This window comes from Ailuropoda melanoleuca, chromosome 4, assembly GCF_002007445.2.
Source record: "Ailuropoda melanoleuca isolate Jingjing chromosome 4, ASM200744v2, whole genome shotgun sequence".
NCBI lineage: Eukaryota > Metazoa > Chordata > Mammalia > Carnivora > Ursidae > Ailuropoda > Ailuropoda melanoleuca.
In genome coordinates, this window is record NC_048221.1 from 87606887 (window position 1) to 87628215 (window position 21329).

A 21329-nucleotide genomic window follows, 5' to 3' on the forward strand; every position below is an offset into this window, starting at 1 on the left:
TGGGACTCAAGTTCTCTGGAATGAGGTTTCATGACCTATAAAGTGAAAAAGTTGGTAAAGATTATATGAGTGGTATGTTGAATAAGCACGGATTTCTGACCTAACCGAAATGCAACCTTATTTATTTTTGTCCTCACTGTGACTTTACATATACATATATAAAATTGGTCAGGGGCGGGGGAGAGCAAGGTCATCTTTCTCTGCTCTGGGATGAAAATTCTGGTAGGCCCTTAAATTTTCCCACCACTCTGATGTCATGGACTATCAATTTCAGTTATAAATACAGTGTCCATGCAGAAATTAGATAAGTCTGAGATATTAATCAAAACCCCAAATCTGATATTAAGGACACATCCTCTCCTCCAGCCCATAGCAGGTACACTCTGAAAGCTTGCAGTGGGGAAGGGGAAGGAATTTGGATGGCTCTTTCTCAGAACTTCTTGTCAAGTGAATGGAAGCATCTTTTTTTTTTTTTAAAGATTTATTTATTTATTTGACAGACAGCCAGCGAGAGAGGGAACACAGTCAGGGGGAGTGGGAGAGGAAGAAGCAGGCCCCCAGCGGATGAGCCTGATGTGGGGTTCGATCCCAGGACCCTGGGATCATGCCCTGAGCTGAAGGTAGATGCTCAACGACTGAGCCACCCAGGCACCCCTGGAAGCATCATTATGCTGGATATCTTCTACTTGCTCCTGAGACCCTCTCTCTACCATGGCCCACCTTCCTCTCTGCCCAGGGAGGCTGGTGCTGTAGGAATGTGTTCCCTTTGCCTTTAGCTTCCAGTTGGGTTTGGCCAATGAGGAGCCCTGGTGGAAGACCAGAGAAAGGGAGAAGAAGGAGGTCAAGGTGTTCATCTGAAGGCATTTTCCCAATGGGCTTGCCTCTGGCTGGCTGCGTCAAGGTCATTGCGCCTCTGACTGTGGTCTGCTCTGACTAGCTCTTCCTTTCCAAGCTCTGGAAATCACTCCTTTAGGGCCAAAGAGTGTCAACCACTCTGCAGCTTCTCACTCCTACTTCCTAGATTGTGGAACCCATGGGTTTTCACTATACCCCAGCAGCCCTTTGTAAATAGTCTCTTTGAAAAGAAACTCTCCTCAAATTATCCTAATTTAACTGTGCCATCTGCTTCCTGTTGGGACCCTAACTAGAAAAAAATCTATCAAAATTCATATTGCATAGCAACACTTAAAGTCTAAAAAATCCATTTTCGCAGACGAACTCACATCACAAAACTCACTCTCAAATCATTTGCCCCACAATATTATCATCCAAAGTAGTCCCACAACTACTGTACTGTACTGGGTCCATGCTATGTTCAGAAAAGACAGGGTTGGTGCTTCTGGTCTCCTCCAGTGCATCTCTGCCCTTCCCTTTCAGGCTCTCTTCCTGGTAATCTTGCCCAGTGGAAGGAACCTGGATTGAATTAGTTCTGATATCTTCATGAATCAGTCCACTGTATTTCCAGGAATACATGCATTTTAAAAGAGAAATCCAGGATAAAAATAGAAGCTCTAAAGGTAGACATTTCAGACTTTGACACCAGGGTAGGAAAAGGATTTTGACCTCGTCTATACTGACCAAGAGGAGGCCTAGTTTTCTTCTATCTTTGTTCTAACACGTGTCACCTGGAGCTGAACTTTAAGGTCCCTGCTTCAGATTCTATGCAGCTGTTCCAAGACTTTTTGGTATATCCGTTTTTCAAAATTCATAGCCTATATCAAGGAGAGCCTCGTTTTCCGTTCTGAAAGTATAAGAAATACCTAAAGATTGTTGGTAATTATTTCATAGTGTGCCTGAAAAATCTTTCATGTTGCCTCTTTTTTTTACATCTTGCCTCTGATCAGCCCTGCCTCTTCAGCCATACTTAAAATGAAAGAAATCAAGTCAACAACGTTCAGCAATCAGGGACCCTGAAATAGCAGGCAGCCGGCAGCAGGTTAAGCACACAGCAACACACATGCAATCATTCAAATTTCGTACCTGGCAAATAAGGCTAACAATTTATACTTTGATCTGACTTGATTATTTGAAAAAACTGCTTTTCTGTGCCATAAATATAGATGCCAGTTCTGTCTTGCAGCCACATTAATCTTATGATTCCCTTACAAAGAAACTAGTAGAATGATTTCTTGTAAATGGTAAAATAGAAAGGTATCTACTAGTGCTTATGAAGTTAAAACAATATTGTTTTCCTTCTTTTCCCCTCTGATTAAAATTAGCTGGTTTCAGTCCATAAATATTTACTGAGTGTTTACCATGTGCCAGACACTGTTTACTGCAAAAAATAACAGTACTGAAGAAGGCAAACCAAGTCCCTGTCCATGGTGGTTGAATTCCAAGTGAGAGGGAGATAGGTAATAAACATGTAAATAAACACATAAATACAATTTCAGGAATTAAGTGCTATGAAGAAGACTATATACGGTTTATGGCAGATGGAACCTCAGGTATGATGTGGTTACTTGGTGATATCTGAGTTGAGACAGGAAGGCCGCGAAGGGGGCAGCAGTGTGACCTTGGATGGAGGAGCTCTGCTAGCAAAGAAATACTGCTTCCAAAGATCTGAGGTAGAAATGAACCTGGTGTGGGACGCCTGGGTGGCTCAGTTGGTTGAGCGTCTGCCTTCAACTCAGGTCATGATCTCAGGGTTCTGGGATCGAGCCGCACGTTGCGCTCCCTGCTCAGTAGGGAGTCTGCTTCTCCCTCTCCCTTTGCTCCTCCACCGCCACTCAGGCTCTCTTTGTCTCTCTCTCTCTCTCAAATGAATATATAAGATCTTAAAAAAAAAAAAAGACATGAACCTGGTGTATTTGAGGGAAGAAAGATGGGCAGTGGGGCTGGAGCAGAGTAAGAGGGACGGCTTAGGAGGGGATGAGGAGATGCGGCTGAAGAGGGAGGCCCAGCCGGGTCGAAGACTGACAGGAAACTTATGGAGGATTTAAAGCAGGAAAGCTGGAAAGTGATATAATCTAACTGATATTTTAAAAAGATAAATCTGCTGCTTCGTGAAGAATGTATTGTAGGAGGTTAAACATAGAAGTGGGGAGACAATGGCAGGAGGAGACAATTGCAGGCACTGGTGGCTTGGCCTAGGATTTCAGCAAAGAGGACATACTGGCCCATACAGTGCTTCTGTGAAAATGAGAAAGTCTCCCCTTCCCTTTAGTGGCCCCAAATACCAGGTGGATTAAACGTGGGGTGTGGAGAAGAGAGGAAGCCAGATGAATGACTCAGGTTTGCACCTGCATAATTGGATGGACGGTGGTGGAATCACTAGTTCGGTTTTTTCACGTTCGCTTAGAACACCATGAAGTGGGGGTACCCATTTCCCAACACACACACTTAGTGGCATTTATCACCTGACAAAGTCAAGTAGTTTGGCTATGGAGGGAAGTTACCACTCCCACCAGCACCGGAAACCTTATGCTGGTGTCATGGAAATAGCATTTGTGAGATATCCAACCAACTTACGTTGCCTTCCCAGTAAATCCTTGTCCCCATGGCTCCCCCACCCATTGAGTCAATGGCATGCATTGAGTCACAGAGAGAGAAAATAAAACAAAACAGCTAAGAATGGGTAAGTCATCATTTAGCTTTGAGTTTCAAAGTAGGATTTTAAAAAATTCATGGCAAGACAATAGTTTGAAATCAAGTGCTTTTGACTAACAAAAGCCTGACTGTATTGAAAGATAAAAAATGTAATTATATATACCAACGAGGCAGAGCTTGGAGAACTGCCCCTGAGCAGTTTGTAGATAGTGCCAGGAAGAACACAGGATATGACGTTAGAGTCATTTTCCTACCATTTTCCTACGAGAGGAAAGAAAGATAAAGTTTAAGCAGCAGGCAGGAAGTTGGAAGATTAGAGGGTATAAGCACAGGGTTGCCCCAGGTGAGTGGTTGGGGTGTCCTAAAGCTGAAGACGTGTGTGCCCTGCTTTCCATTTGGAACCAGGCCAACTACATAGAAGTGGAAATGCTCTGGTTAGGCAACAAGAGGCCTTGTGATCGTGCTTCCAGTTCCTACGGGCCTGTTGTGTTTTCCCTAGGAGAGAATGGCGAAGGCTAACAGCATGAATGGGCTGGAGGAGGCCTGGCTTTGGGCCAAGAAGGTTTGAGGATCTTTACCCCCGAGAGCTGAGGCAGGGACTGTGGCTGTCTGTAGCTGGAATCCATGCAGGCTCACAGCCTGGAGAGAACAATCTCATCAACGGAAGCTGGGAAGGCCTGGATGTTGGCAGACGGACCTTCCCTGCACCTTTCCTACAGCTTCCCTTCTACATGGGAAGGGGAGACAGAAGCCTGGGATGAAGGACAAACCCTGAGGAAGGACTGAGTCGTTTGCCAAGGGGGACTATTTTAGACCTAAAGGGACTGAGCTATCCTTAATCAGCAACATTAAGTGCTTTCCACCTACAGCAGGACTGGGGGCTTTTTAGCAAGAAGTCATTATAGACAATAAAGTGTGTTGTTTTGTTGGTGTATCTGATTTTTAGGGCATATATTTCAAGATTGCTACGTTAGGAAGGTCTGTACCTTTTTACGGAATGAGGAGAGTTCAGCTTGATGTACCTCAGCCCGTAATGGGGAGGGGGGAGAAAGGAAAGGAGAGGGTAAGGGTTGACTGCCAGCATTGGTTGCCTCCAGGGAAGGTAACGGGGGACAGAGGAAGGAGGGGGACATATTTTTTTTTTTACTGTATATTTTTTGTGCCTTTTGCATTTGTATCAAGCATAAGCATTAACTTTCAAAAAATAAAATGGGAAAAAGAAAAGTTTCTGAAATGAAAAATAAAAATGCACGGGCATCTGGCTGGCTCAGTTGGTAGAGCATGCAACTCTTGATCTCAGAGTTGTGAGTTTGAGCCCCACGTTGGGTGTAGAGATTACTAAAAAAAAGAATAAATAAACAAAAAAAATGCAGATGCACAGAATCTGATAGTGAATGCTTGACAATTGACATGAAGTATTTTTTATCTTGCCAGGAATCTTCTCCGTGCCCCTTGTGGTTATGCCTTTCATTTGCACTGATGCTGGTCTTGTAAGCTGTCCATCTAGCCTCTCTGGCTAGCCTATGCCGTCTGTGCTTTGTACCCCAAACACACAGCATACACCCAGGAGGCAGGCCATCACTTCTAAAGGGGAAGACAGTCCTACTTACCCTGTCTTGCCTGCCATCCTGGATCGAGGCATGGAAAGGATTGATGAGGAGTATTTGTCCTCATGCTAGACATGTCTATCCCTTTGACATCAAATAGCAGTGTGGAAGTAGTAGAAAGAATCTGGGACTGGAGTCAAACTCACCAGGACTGAGCCCTGCCAGCCTCGGTTTCTTGGGTGAGTCTTGAGTTTCTTCTGCCACACAGTAGAGTTAATACAAACCTCACTGGGCTATCCTAACACAGTGCTAGAACCATTCTGATTACTCCCAACCCCCAGTCCAAGAGAACGGAGATGAATTTTTAAAGATCCTGCATCTGACCAGACTCTGCATACCTCTTCGTCCTACTCCCATTCTGTTGCACATACCTTGATAAACCCTATTAGTATCTCCCATGGTCTGGGCTCAAGCCTTTAATTTAAAATGTAACTGGGCACAGGGCCACCTATAATAAAGTCTCTTTGTCAGTGTCCTTTGCAACTAGATGTTCCATGTTCTATGGCCAACAGATTTAAGTATCAGTAGCATATGGGCTTCTCCTGATCCTTCCTTCTTCCTGCTGACTGGAAGGCAAACAAAAAGGATGGAATTGAAGAAACTGCTGGACCAGGATGTGGAAGTCAGATCCTGAGAATAGTAAAACTAGGAGCTAGAAAGAACCTTGGTTCTTGACACCTTGGTGTGCTATTCTAGCCTTATTAATCTACCTGGATTTTTATATAAGAGAGTAATCAACCTCTTTCATGTTTACTTTTATTTGGGCTTTTCTATCACTTGCAACCTAATCTAACGAATATGACAAAGTTGGATCATTCTAACCTCTTCCCCATACCAATCCTGGGGGCTCTAAATGCTGGTGATCAAATTATATGACTAAGCAGATCATGGCCAATACCTAGTACCTTCTCCAACCTCACCTGGGCCCTCAGTGCTGCTTAGCAGTGTGTCCAATTCTCTCCAGTAGCCACTTCAAATCTCCTTTGTGCTCTTCAAACTTTTCTCTCTTCCTTCTCCTGTTTCCTTCTCAGCAGTTGACCTCTCCTTATTTCAGAGGGAAAATACAAAAACCCATTAGATAGGAACTTCCCCCCTCAATCACCCACCTCCAAGATTACTCATATCCGCACATATTATTTTTTCCTTTCCTCCAGTTACAGTGAGACTAGCTTCTGAAGGCTAACTCCTCCCTGTGCTAAGGATCCAGTCTCTTCCATCCTACTCAGGGACTACCCTCCTACTGTCCATTATCTTCCTCCCTTATTCCACTGGCTCCTTCCTTTCAGTTTCAAGCATCCTCAAGTAGTTCTCATCTGCAAAATGAACACACAAAAACTTTCCTTCAGCCTTGCATTCCTGTCCAGTTTTCTCTTCTTCCCTGCTTCCCTTTCCTCCCTCTTCCCTCTCTAACTCCCTTCCTTCATTTCTCTCCCTCTCCCTTCCCATCTCCTCCCGTCCACAGCCAAACTACTTGACTTTCCCAGGTCTCTACCTCTTCATCCCTCAGGATCTTCTCAAACCTCCAAAACATGGTTTTTGCTCCCCACCACTCTATGAAAATGCTGTTGTCAAGGTCACCAACACCTTTCTTGTAGCCAAATCAATGTATATTTCTTAGTCCCCAACTTGTTTTACTCCTTAGTAATGTGACTCTGTAGACTACCCCTCCTTAAAGCATTCCCTTCTCTTGGCTTCCACATCATTCATCTCTTCTGGTTTTGTCTTTTTTTCTAATGACATCTCTTTCTCAGTCTTCATTATGGGTTTTTTTTTTTCTCTACCCCGTAAATGTTAATCTTCCTGTCTGTCTAGGTCACGGCTTCCTGGGAAGTTTCATTCACTTGTAGGATCTCAGGCTGGTGATCCCCAAATCTTCATTACTATCTCTAAGTTGGATCTCATTTTGGGGCATCAGAGTCATACATTCAACAAGCAACAGAGCAGCATCATGGCTACCTTATAGTGATCTCAAATTACCTTCACCTCGCCCTGCCCAGACCTGCTCTTCTGTTATTCCAATTCAGTAAATGAACAGCCATCTGTCTAATTGCCCGAGACAGTCATGGGTCCTCTTCAATCATAAGGTCTTGCCAAGTTTACTCTTAAATGTGTTAAATATGTTTCAGATCCATCCACTTCTCTCCATTCTCACTGTTACTTCCCTCATGCCATTCCCCATCATCTCTCTCTTGGGCTATTCTAAAACCTTAGCTCTGTTTCCAGTCTTGCACACTCATTCTCTACAGTACAGCCGAGTGATTTTTCAAAAGTGCAGATCTGCCCTTGCCATTCCCTGATTCCCTATGGCCATTAGGATAAAGCTTAATATCTTGGCTTTCTTACAAAAGCTGTCTGATATGTCTCCAGCCTGTGTCTTTGACCTCCTCTCTTGCCATTTCCCTCCTTTTGTTCTCCACTTGGCCACATTCAACTTCAGTTCCTCAAACACGTGCTACTCTCTATTGGTGCTGAGCCTCTGAACAGCCTCTGTTCCTTCTGCTGGGAATCCTATTCTCACTGCCCTCACCTGCCACCTTCCATCATCCTTGGCTATCTCCCCCTTCTTTCAGGTTCCTGATTGTTATCGCTTTCAACTAGAGCACGTTCTCTGACCTCCCAGGTTTCGATCAGTACCCCTCTTATGTGCTCTCTGCAAACCACAAGGACTGAGATCTTATTTCTGTCCTAGCACTTACACTTTGCAATTGTTTATGTATCCACTTCCTTTTACGGATTTTCGGCTTTGTGAGGGTTGGGACCATGTCTGTTTTACTTATCTTTATATCCCCAGTGTTTCTTGCTTACTAGCTGCTCTATATATTTGTAGTGAATATCATGAACCCAAAGTAGGTATCCGGTATTCAATACATGTGTCCCTTTCTCAGTGGCTAAACTCATCCGACTCATTAGGCAATTAAGAGATATTCAGTGAAACAACCCTCATGGTGAGTGAAAAGAAAGTATCCCTCTCTTTAGAGATTTTTATTTAATGTTTTTTTTAAAAAATTACTAAGTTTAACAAAGCTCTGTAAATTGTAATGCTCATTCAGAGAAAAAGATCAAATTAAAATCAGCTCTTGCTTTCCAATTAAGCTGTCAACGGGCTTCCTTCTTTGAGGTTTCCCCAGGAGTCCCACAGAATGAGGAGAGAGAAAAGGTGTATCTTAACTGTCAGCAAAGACCCTTATTACTTTTCTACTCCACTCGGGAGTGGAGTTCCTCTCTCCTATCTTGTGATCTCAAGTTGCTAGAAAATTAAAAATAGCTCATCATCATTCATGAAGGATGAAGGGTCCACTTCTGCTCAAATATTCAGTGAATATTTAACTGAATGCTGATTATATGCAAGACACCCTCTTATTTATCACAATCTCAGGTTTTATGAAGGATCAAACTTCTGTCTCCTGCAAGTATTTTATTCTCTCGCAGACCTCCCTTCAAGAGGAGGGTACTTACTCTATTACCAAAGGCCCTCTGGCCTTCAAGAAGCAGAATGAAATCAGAGAAATAGTTTCAGTCACAATCATCTGAGTCTAAATCACAGTGCAGACTTAAGACACCAAAAAGAATTTTGCTCTGAGCTGTTTTTCTAATCATATTGATCACAACGCATTGCTCTACTTACATGCTCTGATCCAGTCACTCCAGATGGTCCCTAACTTACAACGGTTTCACTTAACAATTTTTTGACTCTATGCTAGTTCGAAAGTGATATGCATTCAACAGAAACTGTACTTCGAATTTTAAGTTTGGATCTTATTCCAGGCTATCGATGGACACTTTGATCTCTTGTGATGCTGGGCGGCGGCATCCCAGTCAGCCACACAATCAGGAGAGTAAACAACCAATATACTTACAACCGTTCTGTACCCATACAACCGTTCTCTTTTTCACTTTCAGTACAGTTTTCAATAAATTACATGAGATATTCAAGACTTGATTATAAAATAGGCTTTGTTTTACTGTACTGAACTGTAGGCTCATGTAAGTGTTCTGAGCACACTTAAGGTAGGCCAGGCTAAGCTGTGATGTTCAGTAGTAGTCAATGCATTTTCAACTTAAGACATTTTCAATTTATGATGGGTTTCTTGGAATGCAACCCCATCATAAATCGAGGAAGATCTGTATATATTAGCCGCTGATACATGTTTGCTGGTCATAAAATAGTTTTCTCCATGAGAAGATACTTGGTTCAGAAAGGACCAGAAGTTTTAGAGTTATTAAAAACCAATTCCACTATCTCCAACTTCACTTAGAGAACTGATCTCCCGGAATTCTCCAAAAACATGGCATTACTTTGTTGGCACCCGTATAAGTTGAGTTTGCTTAGACACAACATCAGAAAACAGAAAGCAAATGCTGGCATTTCAGAAATGCTGTGTTAGCTGGAAATAAAGAGTACAAACAAGCAAATGAAAGAGGGCCTTAAAAGTCATGGAGTGTTTGCCAGCCAGGAAGATGATGTCACTGCATAAGATTCCATTTTGTTTAATTATACCTAGTTCTCCAAATAAAGACTTCCATCACCTTTCCACATAAAGAGAAACTGTGAAAATGCAAAGTCACAAAATAGATTTTCTGGACATGTTCTTGCTTGTTTGTGTGTAAATCTTCTCTAGTGAATGCTGGGTCCTGTGGTTACAGGTGTACTTACAAATCAGACCAAGGGTATTTCAGAATCCAGAAGGTTGACTGGTAGCTCAAAGTGTCAGCCATTATGGGCATAAATCAAATTAATGTAATATTCTCAGTAAAAATTTAAACTACTACATGTCCTGCCCATTCTTTCATTCATGTCTCTCCCATTTTGTAGTATATTTCACGGGTGAGCAGGCTTAACTCATCATAATGAAGAAATACATAAAAAGGTTAAGATCAACTGCCTATTCAAATTCCCATCACAACCAAACATTTTTGCAGATCAAAAAGATATTCAAACCGGTGTCACAGATCAACATATAACTAAATTGCAATACAGGCTAACAGGGACAATTCCTTGGAATCTGTTAGGGGATTTCAAATGTTGCATCACTGCACTGAACTCTGTCCCCTCAAACTAGATAGACCCTTTCAGAAGTGTTTCAGCTATGAATAATTTGGAGTATCCTTTTTGTTAGCCATTGAATGACTTAAAAAATACTTAAACTGAAGATAATTTCAGAATTTCTTGAAGATTCTCTGGTTCTGTTATATTTCAAAGAGGCTACTGAGCTCTTCAACTGAAGTTTTATTAGTCTGGGACCATCTGTTCTGACAAGTCTAATTCCACACAAAGGACCAGCACCAAAGTCTTAAGGGACTAACATGAAGTAGACTGAGTATTAATTCGTTGATGCCAGCGAGCTGGACTATCTTGTTCCCGTAGGTTAGCAGGTAATGAGATTCTTAACCACAGTGGAGCCAAGGAGCTAAACATAAAAGCGTGTTGCAAAATTACAGGAAACTCTGGCTTCAATATAACCGGATCCTCTCTAAAGGGGGACTGCTTATCTCAGTATTTTCAAACTCCCCTCACTCAGTCTCTAGTTTATTTACAGCGAATAACTGCTCATTGTTACCTACTTTGATAAAAGAACATCTAAGGACCGGTATCTGGGGCCAGACTGGATTAAGGCTTGGACTCATGCCTTGTCTGAAGAATTCCTCGTGTTTGTGAAATTCCACCCAGACATTTTCAATGGTCCTTTTGTATTTAAAGAGGAATTAAAACACTTTGGTAAATAAATATGGCCATATTTGAAGTCAGTAGTAATAATGAAGCCATAAAAGCACTTTCAAACAAACTCTTGATTGTAAACTCTCAACCTTTTAAACTCCTATAGCACATGACAAAGCGGTGAACATTCTTTTAGTGCTTGCCTGCGAGAGGCCATGTCTCAGGAGTAGCATCTTTGACTTTCCTCACATCACAGGTATCACTTCATAGTTATATTTGTTATTTCTGCAACAAGATACCAACTTTGCATAGTACACCTCTTTCAGGAATTCCTGATATAGTTGAGTTCTTTGAATAAAATCAATCAAAAATATAGCTAACATTTGCATTCATGCAGTGTGACTAATACAGAAATTACACTAACAAACTTGTTAGAATTTACACACTCAAGTGAACACTGTTTCTCTCAAAAAGTCAACTTGAGAAGCTATACTTATTCCAAACTTGGAAGCAGCTGCTTGGTGGGTGTGTGTGTGTGAGACAGAGACAGAGGGACAGAGAGCTCCAAGAAACTGCCAATCTCTTGATGTTATGATTCCTTCCTTTAATTTCCACACCTGGACATGTGGGTAATTACTATGGTTTCTCATGGGGGATGCACAATAAATTCTCAAATACCCCACCCCATCCCCAGCCCCTGTTTACACTCAACTCTGGAAGTAATTACTTTAGGGATGCTAACATGTTACTAAGACCCCCTGTTATCATGTTACTAAGATCCTAACAGGTTACTAAGAATTCCTCCCCTTACCCGTTATAACCTGCACCTGAGCCCATCCCTGCTTTGAGGGCTCTTACCTGCTGTAGCTCTTTGATAGCCATTTTGTGGGAAGTCCCTTCGTTTGTCCTTGTACGCTAGGTACTACTGTCAACTATTGTCTCTCTACCTAGGGATCTCTCCCTCATGATTCAAGCTTTGGACAACTTTATGGGCACTTAGGGTTTAGGTTACTGTTTTTTTGTTTAAAGTCCATCTTTTGATCTTTCTAATTTTTTTTCTTTCTCCTATTTTCTTTAAAAAGATCTTATTTATTTATTTGAGAAAGGGTGAAAGTGAGAACAGAGGGAGAGGGAGTAGCAGACTCGCCGCTGAGCGGAGAGCCCAATGTGGGACTTGATCCCAGGACCCTGAGATCATGGACCTGAGTGGAAAGTGGACGCTTAACTGACTGAGCCACCCAGGCGCCCTAGGCTACTATTATTATTCAATTATATCATGGATTAAAGAAGGCTTTGTGTTGCTTGGCAATATAGTAATTTTAACGTTTTAATAAGACATTACAATCATCATTTCAAATAACTCATCTTCCAAAGGTCATTTGACAAAGAAGCCAATTGAAAGTGAGGAGTCACTGAACAAGCTGCATTCTGTCAGAGGTGTGGTGTCCAAAACAATTGTGGTTACTTCACAATAAACAGAAAAAGTGACAGAAGAGCCTTGTCATTGAGTGAGCACTCCCGTTAACTGAATGATTTCATGCAGAGTACCAAAGGGCTATTAGTGAAACTACTGAACGAAGCTTTGATTCTCACTTCCTCCTTCTCTTTCATTTCCAAACTAGGCAGCCTTTTGGATAAAAGAATTCTGAAGCAGATCATTCCCCCACAATTGGGAGTTATCGTCTATAACACGAGGACAGTTGATGTTTTGACTCTTGGCACTTATAATTTAAAAATAGAAACTATTAAAGTGCAACATAGCTATCTTGGCTTCAACAAACAAAGCTTGGGAATTTAACTGAATCTTGGTGACCTAAGTCCCTGGATTAGGTGGACATAAGAAACAGAGGTTCTAGTATCAGATTTATCAGTCAGTAGCCACTTTGCCTGACTAGGCTTTGGTTTCTCAACTGTAACTTGATTGCCAAGATCCCTTCTCGTTTCATAGTCTGTATTTTTAGTAATAGTTACACAGTAATATGATACTGTGGAACTTCAGGAAATTCTAAGGTGGACAGAGCTTAATTTTCCCTTTTAATCTTGGATTGCTTTTTGTGTCTTTCCTACCAATGACAGGCACTTAAGTCTGGATGACATACTTTTGGGTTGTAATCGATATTCCTTCTCTTTTCTCCAGGACAATCCTTTTTGTTTTCTTCTGGCATCATCTCTGGGTTTCTTCTTGTTGCCCGGTCACCTACTTATTGTCACTTTTTGTGATGTCTCCACGTTTTCCGTTTTTATCTTTTCAGCCAATAAAAGCCATTTTCTGATCAAACAAACAGCTTCTGTAACCTTCATTTTCGGACTGTTTTTGTTAGTGCTCCTCCTTGGACACTGTTTTGGTGGCTTAATGGCTCAGAGTTCTAACAGTTTCCTATAATGATCTAAGAAATAGTTTTTGAGCATCTACTATGTGCCAGGCATCATGATAGCTCAGCAACGTGGGAAATTCCTTCCGTGTGTTCTATCATTAAAGTGGGGAAGGAGCAGACAGGACACCAAAATCTCAGGCAATAAAAGCAAAAATAAACAAGTGGTACTATATCAAACAAAAATGCTTTTGCACAGCAAAGCAAAAAATTAACAGAATGAAAAGGCAACCTGTGGAATGGGAGAATTCATTTGCAAACCATATCTGATAAGGGCTTAATTTCCAAAATACATAAGAAGCTCATATGATTCAAAAGTAAAAAAAAAAACAAAAAACAACTAATAAGTTGTTTAAAAGTGAATAGCTATTTCTCTTAAGAAGATATACAAATGGCCAACAAGTATATGAAAAATGCTCAATGTCACTAATCATCAGGGAAATGCAAATCAAAACCACAGGGAGATGTCATTTCACATCTGTCAGGTTGGCTTTTTTTTTTTCCCTCAAGATGTTTTATTCACTTGAGAGAGATACAGGAGCAAGAGCACAGAAGGGGGGAGGGGCAGAGGGAGAGGGAGAGGCAGACTCCCAGCTGAGCAGGGAGCCCAATGCAGGGCTCCATCCCAGGACCCCAAGATCATGACCCGAGCCCGAGGCAGATGCTTAATCGACTGAGCCACCCAGGTGCTCCAGTCAGGTTGGCTAGTTTCAAAAAACAAAAGACAACAAAGCACCGGCAAGGGTGTAGAGAAATTGGAGCCCTTGCACACGGTTGGTGGGAATGCAAAATGGTGCAGCCACTATGGAACATACAAAATTTACAAGGAAATTCCTCAAGAAATTAAAAACATAACTACCATTTGATCCAGCAATCCCATTTCTGGGTTATTTACCCAAGAGAATTGAAATCAGGGTCTTGAAGAGATATTAGCACTCTCATGTTCACTGCAGCACTATTCACAAGAGCCAAGATGTGGAAACCACCTACAAGTCCAACAGGTGAGTAAAGAAAATATGGTACATACATTCTCTGGAATACAATTTAGCCTTAAAAAAGGAAATTTTGCAATATGAAATATGGATGAACCTTAAGGACATTATGTTAAGTGAAATAAGCCAGTCACAGAAAGACAATCCTACGTGGATCCACCTATACGAAAGAATGGCACTATTTCTTGGATGTGAGTTTCTCTAGTTGTAGGACTAGAAATGATCATGAGTTTCCGCATGGGTGAATTTGCTGCTACCTTCTAAGCAGCTGCTGGGATCTTGTAACAGATCGTGTTCCCCTTACTGGATAACCTGCTAAACACCTTTGTGCTAAACTGATTTGTGACTTACATTTAGCAAGTTTATAGGTCTTCATTAAATCCATTCATGTACTCACCCCACTTCTGCTTCTATCTTGCTTTGTTATAATACCAAACTTTTTTATGTTTTAATCTTATTATAATTTTGGTTGGCTGCCTTAAATCATTTTTTTTTAAAGATTTTATTTATTTATTCCACAGAGATAGAGACAGCCAGCGAGAGAGGGAACACAAGCAGGGGGAGTGGGAGAGGAAGGAAGCAGGCTCATAGCGGAGGAGCCTGATGGGGGGCTCGATCCCATAATGCCGGGATCACGCCCTGAGCCGAAGGCAGACGCTTAACCGCCGTGCCACCCAGGCGCCCCCTTAAATCATTTTTTAAAAGTTATGAAAGAAATAGACTTCGAATCCCACTCAATAAAAAAGGGGGAAGGAGCAAACACGGTGGCTGCGTACACAGGCCTGGGGCAAGACTTCCAAGGTTCAAATTCTACCTCCTGTAGCGTGAGCCACGTGAACCTTGGGCAAGCTGGGTAACACCAGTAAAAACCAGTCCCTGGTTTTTGTCGTGAAATGGAGACAAGAATTCCTACCTCACGGAGCTGTTTTCAGCTTTAAATAATATACTTACAATTGTGCGTACATAACAAATAGTCATATGTGGGGCGCCTGGGTGGCACAGCGGTTAAGCGTCTGCCTTCGGCTCAGGGCGTGATCCCAGCGTTATGGGATCGAGCCCCACATCGGGCTCTTCTGCTATGAGCCTGCTTCTTCCTCTCCCACTCCCCCTGCTTGTGTTCCCTTTCTAGCTGGCTGTCTCTAGCTCTGTCAAATAAATAAATAGAATCTTTAAAAAAAACCAAAAAAAACCAAAAAAAACCCAAATAGTCATATGTTAGCTGTGAGGGATTTATTTTATGCTGTGGTTTAATATACATAGCTGCGTATACAATCTAATGTCAACCTAAACAGACCAGCATTCGCATCATATCATCTAACAGAATGTTTGGGCATGATGCTTTACAATTACTAGGAAAACTCTGATCTTATTTACTCCATTTTCTGCTGACAGTATTATCAAATACAGGCATATTTCTTTAAGTGAAGCTGGGTATTGAAATCTGGACTTACAGGTTCAAGATTTCTTTGTTTTCTGTAAACATCTGAATATTCAAAAGATTTTTAAAAATAAAACACAACTTGTGCTTTGTCACTGCCAGAATTTGAAGCAGCAAAATATTAGATTCAAAGGACTTTTTTTTTTTTTTTAGAGGCAAGAGCTACAGAAAAAGATGTACATGAAAAGAAGGGAGAAAAACTATCAGAATTCACTGGTTAAAGGAAGTTACTGTAGTTGAAAACAGAGAACTTCATTTCCTCAGAGAGCAGCCAAAGCAAAGAGAGAAACATGAGAGGTGTCCCAACTCTCTATTTAATGACAGGAAGTTTGCCATTAATCAGGAGAAACACTTCTTGTTTCTAAGCTAACAGAGTGTGTATGGAGAACTTTATTCATGATGGTTAAGAACTTTGACAGCAGCTTAAAAAACAAGCGGAGACAGCTTGCCTTTGGCAAGTACCTCGTCTAACAGGGGAGTCTCAATCTGATGTCCAAGGCTACGTTCCTGATTCCACAAGCAGTGTGCCCTCCTTCCCATCTTTTCTTCTCATGATCTCCACTTTAAATGGCATTTCTATTCTTCCAGTTGCTCAGGCTAATTGAGCCAACTCATTCTTGACTCCTCTCCTTTTACGCCCTGTATCTCATCTGCCAGCAACTATTGTCACCTCTCCTTCAAATATATCCAGATTCTGGTCACTTTTCAAACCAGCTCCACCGCCACCGCTTTGATCCATGCCGCCATCATTTCCTTCCAGGGTTATGCAATGGTCTAACTGGTCTCCCCATTGGCAGAGACCCACTGGTCTCCAGTCTATTGGCATCTATAAAAACGTAAGTCGGATCATGTCACTTCCCTGCTCAAAATCCTCCTAGAGCCCCCATCTCACTCAGAATAAAAGCCAAGACTCCGGAGGCACTCCGCGATATGTTTCATCCTTTTTCCTCTTTGGCCTTACCTAGTACTCCTCCCTTTCATACTACACAGCCACACTGCCGTTGTGCCATTACCGAAATATTCCAAGCACACTTTTACTTCAAGACTCTTGCGATTGCTATTCTCTCTGCCTAAATGCTCTTCTCCTAAGTGTGGCTTTCCCTCACCCTCCTCTTTAACATTGCAAACATTCCACACACATCACCCATGACACTTTGTGTCTCCCTTTCCTGCTTTATTTGAACCTTCAGCACTGTTCACTATCTATCCATCACGCTGTACCTTTCACTTTTCTTACTTCTATCTTTCCCACTAAAATATAAGCCCTGTGAAAGCAGGGATTTTTTTCCCATTAAATCACCGAGTGTGGCTTGGTGTATAGCAGATATTCAAATACCTGTTGCAAGAATGTGTAGATAAAATTTGAGGGCATGGTCTTAAAGTATACTTATTTCTGAAAGCGGGAGTGGGAGACAGAATAATATAGTTCACTAAGCAGTATTTTGGCGATCTGATTCGCTACAGGGGTAATGCTTGGAACATGATATGAAAGAATGGATCATAGATCTCTTAGCCAGTGCTCCTCTAAAGTGGGAGAGCACAAGATGACCCATCAGGATAAGGGGCTCCAGGGTTTAAATTTATATGATAAATATAATTCTAACAAATGGATGGATTTCCACTGGTGCCCTCACTCACTCAGTGGAATGAGTGAGTGCATCACCCATGGTTCTCGAAGGAAGAGTAGAGTGGGGGTACTCATGTTAGATGTAATTATATATTTATTTACATTATTAAATATTCCTCTCCTATTTTATATGTACCAGAATATTTTTAAAATGGTAGAAATAAGCAATTACAGCTTCAAGAAGATAGACTGGTAAGACTCCTCCTCTTGGATATTTACCCGGTCTCACTTCATGACCCTAACGTGTTTGATGAAGGGAAATTCCCTATACAAATTAAGGAACATTTAGATGGTAAGATCATTTTGATAAAAGAGTTAAGCTGTAAAGATGATCTTTCTTTCGAGTATATTTGGGAGAACTAATGACAACTTTTTCTCCTTGGCCAGAATACTGATATTCCCTTAATACAACTGAGTGATTAAAAGTGTTTCATTAGGCATCTGCAAAATGACAGAACCAATATTCAAAATGCTTGACAGAAAAACACCTAATGATCTAAATTACCTGAGTTTTCAAAACTTGAATTTGACAGAAAATGAACCCGACTTTTCATGGTTGGGAGCAGGGGGGAACTGAGGCACTCTGGGAAGAGCATGAACCCTTCACGGTCACTGAAGCACTGTTTCAGCGCTCTACTATCCCAATCTTGCAGAGAGCCAACTCCCTAGCTGGACTTAACTAAAGCTTTAGTTATTCAACCACTAAACAAAGTTCCATTATTAATAAGTAAGAGATGCCTTCCCAAGAGAACCAGAGATTTAAAGTGTTACATTAAATACAAATTCTTCATCTATTTCAAGTGAACATTTTTGAGGTGGGGGTAGATTTGTGCACAAGTTTTCATTTCTGGTTTCCCATTCTCAGTTATGCAAAAACGAACTCACAGAGACAAATTCAAGTATCTATTTTGAAAAGTATTTACTTAGTTTGAATAAATTAATTGCAAATAAAAATTAACTACAATATATAGCCTGAATAGAAATGACTAGAACAAATACAACACAGGACTTGATTTTCTTGCATTAGTCACAAAGCATGTGACTATCTAGAAAACTTCAAAATCAATTATATTTCTTTGAAAAGGGGGTAACAGCAGTTACTGATACATCACAACTAGTAAACTTATAATACAAGTTTCCTGACATGCATTTCCTGAGTGAACCCAAATGATCATTTTTAAAAACAAGGAAATTTTGACAAGTTGAATTAAAGTAAATAGTTCATGGCTTCTAAGCAACAGGTTTTGTTTCTGTTTTTTTTTTTTTTAAACCAAAAGAAAACGCAGAACAGCATAGTAATAGTTATGATAAATTAAAGCTATACTACCACATATGAAAATTTGCTAGAGTCAATTATTACACAACTTTCGAACTAAAGGAAAACAAATCAAAAGATTAAAAAAAAAAGATTCTGTCTAATCTAAAAGTGTACTGATTTCTACAAGTGTCACAAAGGGTTTGATGTAGTGCAACTGTCTATACTTCCCTTGTGGAGCATTAAAAAAAAGGGGACAGGAGGGAGTGAAGAAACATTTTCTTGCTTCTTTAAGCAAAGAACTTATTGGAATTAGAGAATGAACATACCATGCAAGTATGTTCCTCTACTCACTGTCACTGGTGCTCCTCTGCAACCAAACATTTCCTTGAGTCACACGGTGGCAACTCTCCTTAGGATTCAAAGCCCACAATTTAAGGCTGGTCTGCTAGGTTAAAAAAAAGGGGGCACTATTGTCATTGAACCCTTTGCATCTCTCTACATTTCTTAATGCCTGGATAAGACCACACACAGAATAATCAATTAAGTAATTCTTTTTCTAAAAGCAAATCAAGTCACTCTCCTCCTTGTTAATTTATGCTTTTCCTCATGAAAATGATTTTTTCTAGAAACAGTGAACAGATGAACCACAGTTTATATCTAAAAAATAAACTTGCCAAATGTTGCTGGTACTAAAAACAGATTAGTTATCATGGGAGAAAAATAGATAATCTAGATTAAATTGCATATTCAAAGGAGCATATAAAATGTTTCTTAGCATTAAGTTTTTGTTATATACTATACTTGAGAGAAACATTAAGAAAAAAACTTTCCTGATTATATTCCATGTGGTTAAAAACAAACAGCTCTTACACAATAATAATTAATATGAATTTGGTTTTACAAAGTATTTTAATTTACCAAATTCCATATTTAGAAGGGGGTGGGGAGAGAGGCTCTCTTGTCCTTCTTTCTAAGTTTGCAAATCCTTGAGCTATGCTCGCTAAACTACCATTCACACCGAGAGTGTGACACCATCGTTACCATGCTACTCTATCAAGAACATTCTAAGATATTTTCTATAATAGAGATAAATAGAAAAAAGTTAATATACATGTTGCTGTATTTTACAATGTTTGCAACAAACTGTAAACTAACATAGTTTGAACCAACAGTACCCTCAGTTATATAAAACAATTTTTCAATACTGAGGATGGGTGATTCAAAAACACTAAAAGGAAGGCAACAAATTAGACTGTGTCTTTTTATCCTCAAAATATATTTTCAAAACTCAGAATTCAGAAGTCTGGTACTTCCAGAAATTCTTTTTCATGAATTTCCCAGATTTTTTGATCAGAAATTGTTACTATTTATTATAAATGTTTAAAAAAATTCTTCATCTTAATGCAAATGACCAGAGCAGAGAAACTGTGACATGGACAACAGGTTGGAAAACCCAACTCGCTTAGCTTATAAATTTATAATGTAGTCCTGGAGGACAACTGTCTGTTAGTCTAGAGGTCCTTGGAAAATAAGTCTGATGTAGCCTTGTTCACCAGCCAACTGATGTGCACAAAAGGGGCAGGCTGCATGAAAAGTATGAGTACCATGAGGAAGCGGGATCTGGGACCAATAGGCAGTTGTCTTTTCTGAACACACATGCCCACAGGGGCTGAACGCATGGGTTGGAGGGCCGGCGTCCACATAAAATCCAGCTTCACATCCAAGCCACAGAGGGACATAGGGACCAACAGACCTACACATGGGACATTCACGATCTTTTCCATCACGTTCTTCTTTGTTTCCCCAGTTATGATAGCCATGCACATGGCCGCAGTTTAGATACACCCATGGTTGTTTTTCATCGACAACATCTTTCCTCTTCATACTAGGAAATGCTAGTGTGTTGAACCCTACAGGGCACTGAGGTCGTGCTGCATTGATTTCCTGTCTTAAAGCTTCTAAATGCTTCACCGTAGGAGTGTGGGAAAGGCCTTCTGCAGTACGCCACAGCAACGTTGCCCCGCAGAGGTCAATTAATGAGCCATCTTGTAACTGATTGGTTTCAATTTCCACCTAGAAGAAACAAGAATCAAAAAACATATTCACCACTGTGTTTTCAATTTTTACATGAGAGTTTTGGTCTCACATGCTCCTTACTCAAGAATAGAGATTTCCTATGATTGTTACTAAATATAAGAAACTCTAATGGCAGTCATGAAAAATACAAGTTTGAAAATCAAGGATAAAATATTGAGCAGGAACGTATTTCTTTTCAGCCTTATACTGAAGACAATTTATGACTAAAACATCTGGCTACTTAGTAAGTCTAATATTTCCCTTATACATCATAGTCAAAGAGATATAAAAAGGAAGTACACAGTGCTATTTAATTTAGGAAGGCTTAGGTTTTAAAATATATTAAATAATATGAAAGAACAAATTTTTAAAGTGTCCTGATGGAAGCATTAAGATATTACCCTCTAGTATATTTAGTGGTCCATGTTTTTGGTAGTCAGACTTAAGTACTCTGTGTCAGCAAGGGATTTGAGAGTTTTTGGAACTATGTAATGTATTCAGTCCAGCTCACCCAATGTGTTTACTGGAGCTAAAATAAGAAGCTACATCTCAATACTTACCATTTTTCCTCTCTGCTGAGCTGATCTGGTTTCCCGCAGGCTGAATACATTTCCACACACTGATATTTCTCTCCATATTCCAGGCTTGGAGTCTTCTGTGAACCCATTTCGAGGATGCATAACAAGAACGCCATTAGTGGTCAAACCATCCATCTGCCCATCTGATGTCTTCCATTTGGCAGCCTTCTCCTAGT

At 40.6% G+C, this 21329-nt stretch overlaps 1 protein-coding gene across 4 annotated transcripts in view; it reads right to left on the reverse strand.

Moving 5' to 3' along the window:
- PELI1 (pellino E3 ubiquitin protein ligase 1) overlaps positions 1-21329 on the reverse strand; it is a 135335-nt gene that overhangs the window by 56144 nt on the left and 57862 nt on the right. For 3 of the 4 annotated variants that reach the window (XR_004624932.1, XR_004624933.1, XR_004624934.1), the window contains exons 6-7: positions 21136-21324; positions 20471-20572 (exon numbers count right to left, since the gene is read on the reverse strand). Coding sequence is in view for 1 of the 4 variants with exons in the window: in XM_002926269.4 (XP_002926315.1) it covers positions 20006-20572; positions 21136-21324 (756 nt within the window). In the remaining 3 variants the exon portion in view is untranslated. Of the gene's footprint in view, positions 1-18137; positions 20573-21135; positions 21325-21329 lie in introns of those variants that run through there. The other variant, XM_002926269.4, reaches the window with a different exon arrangement.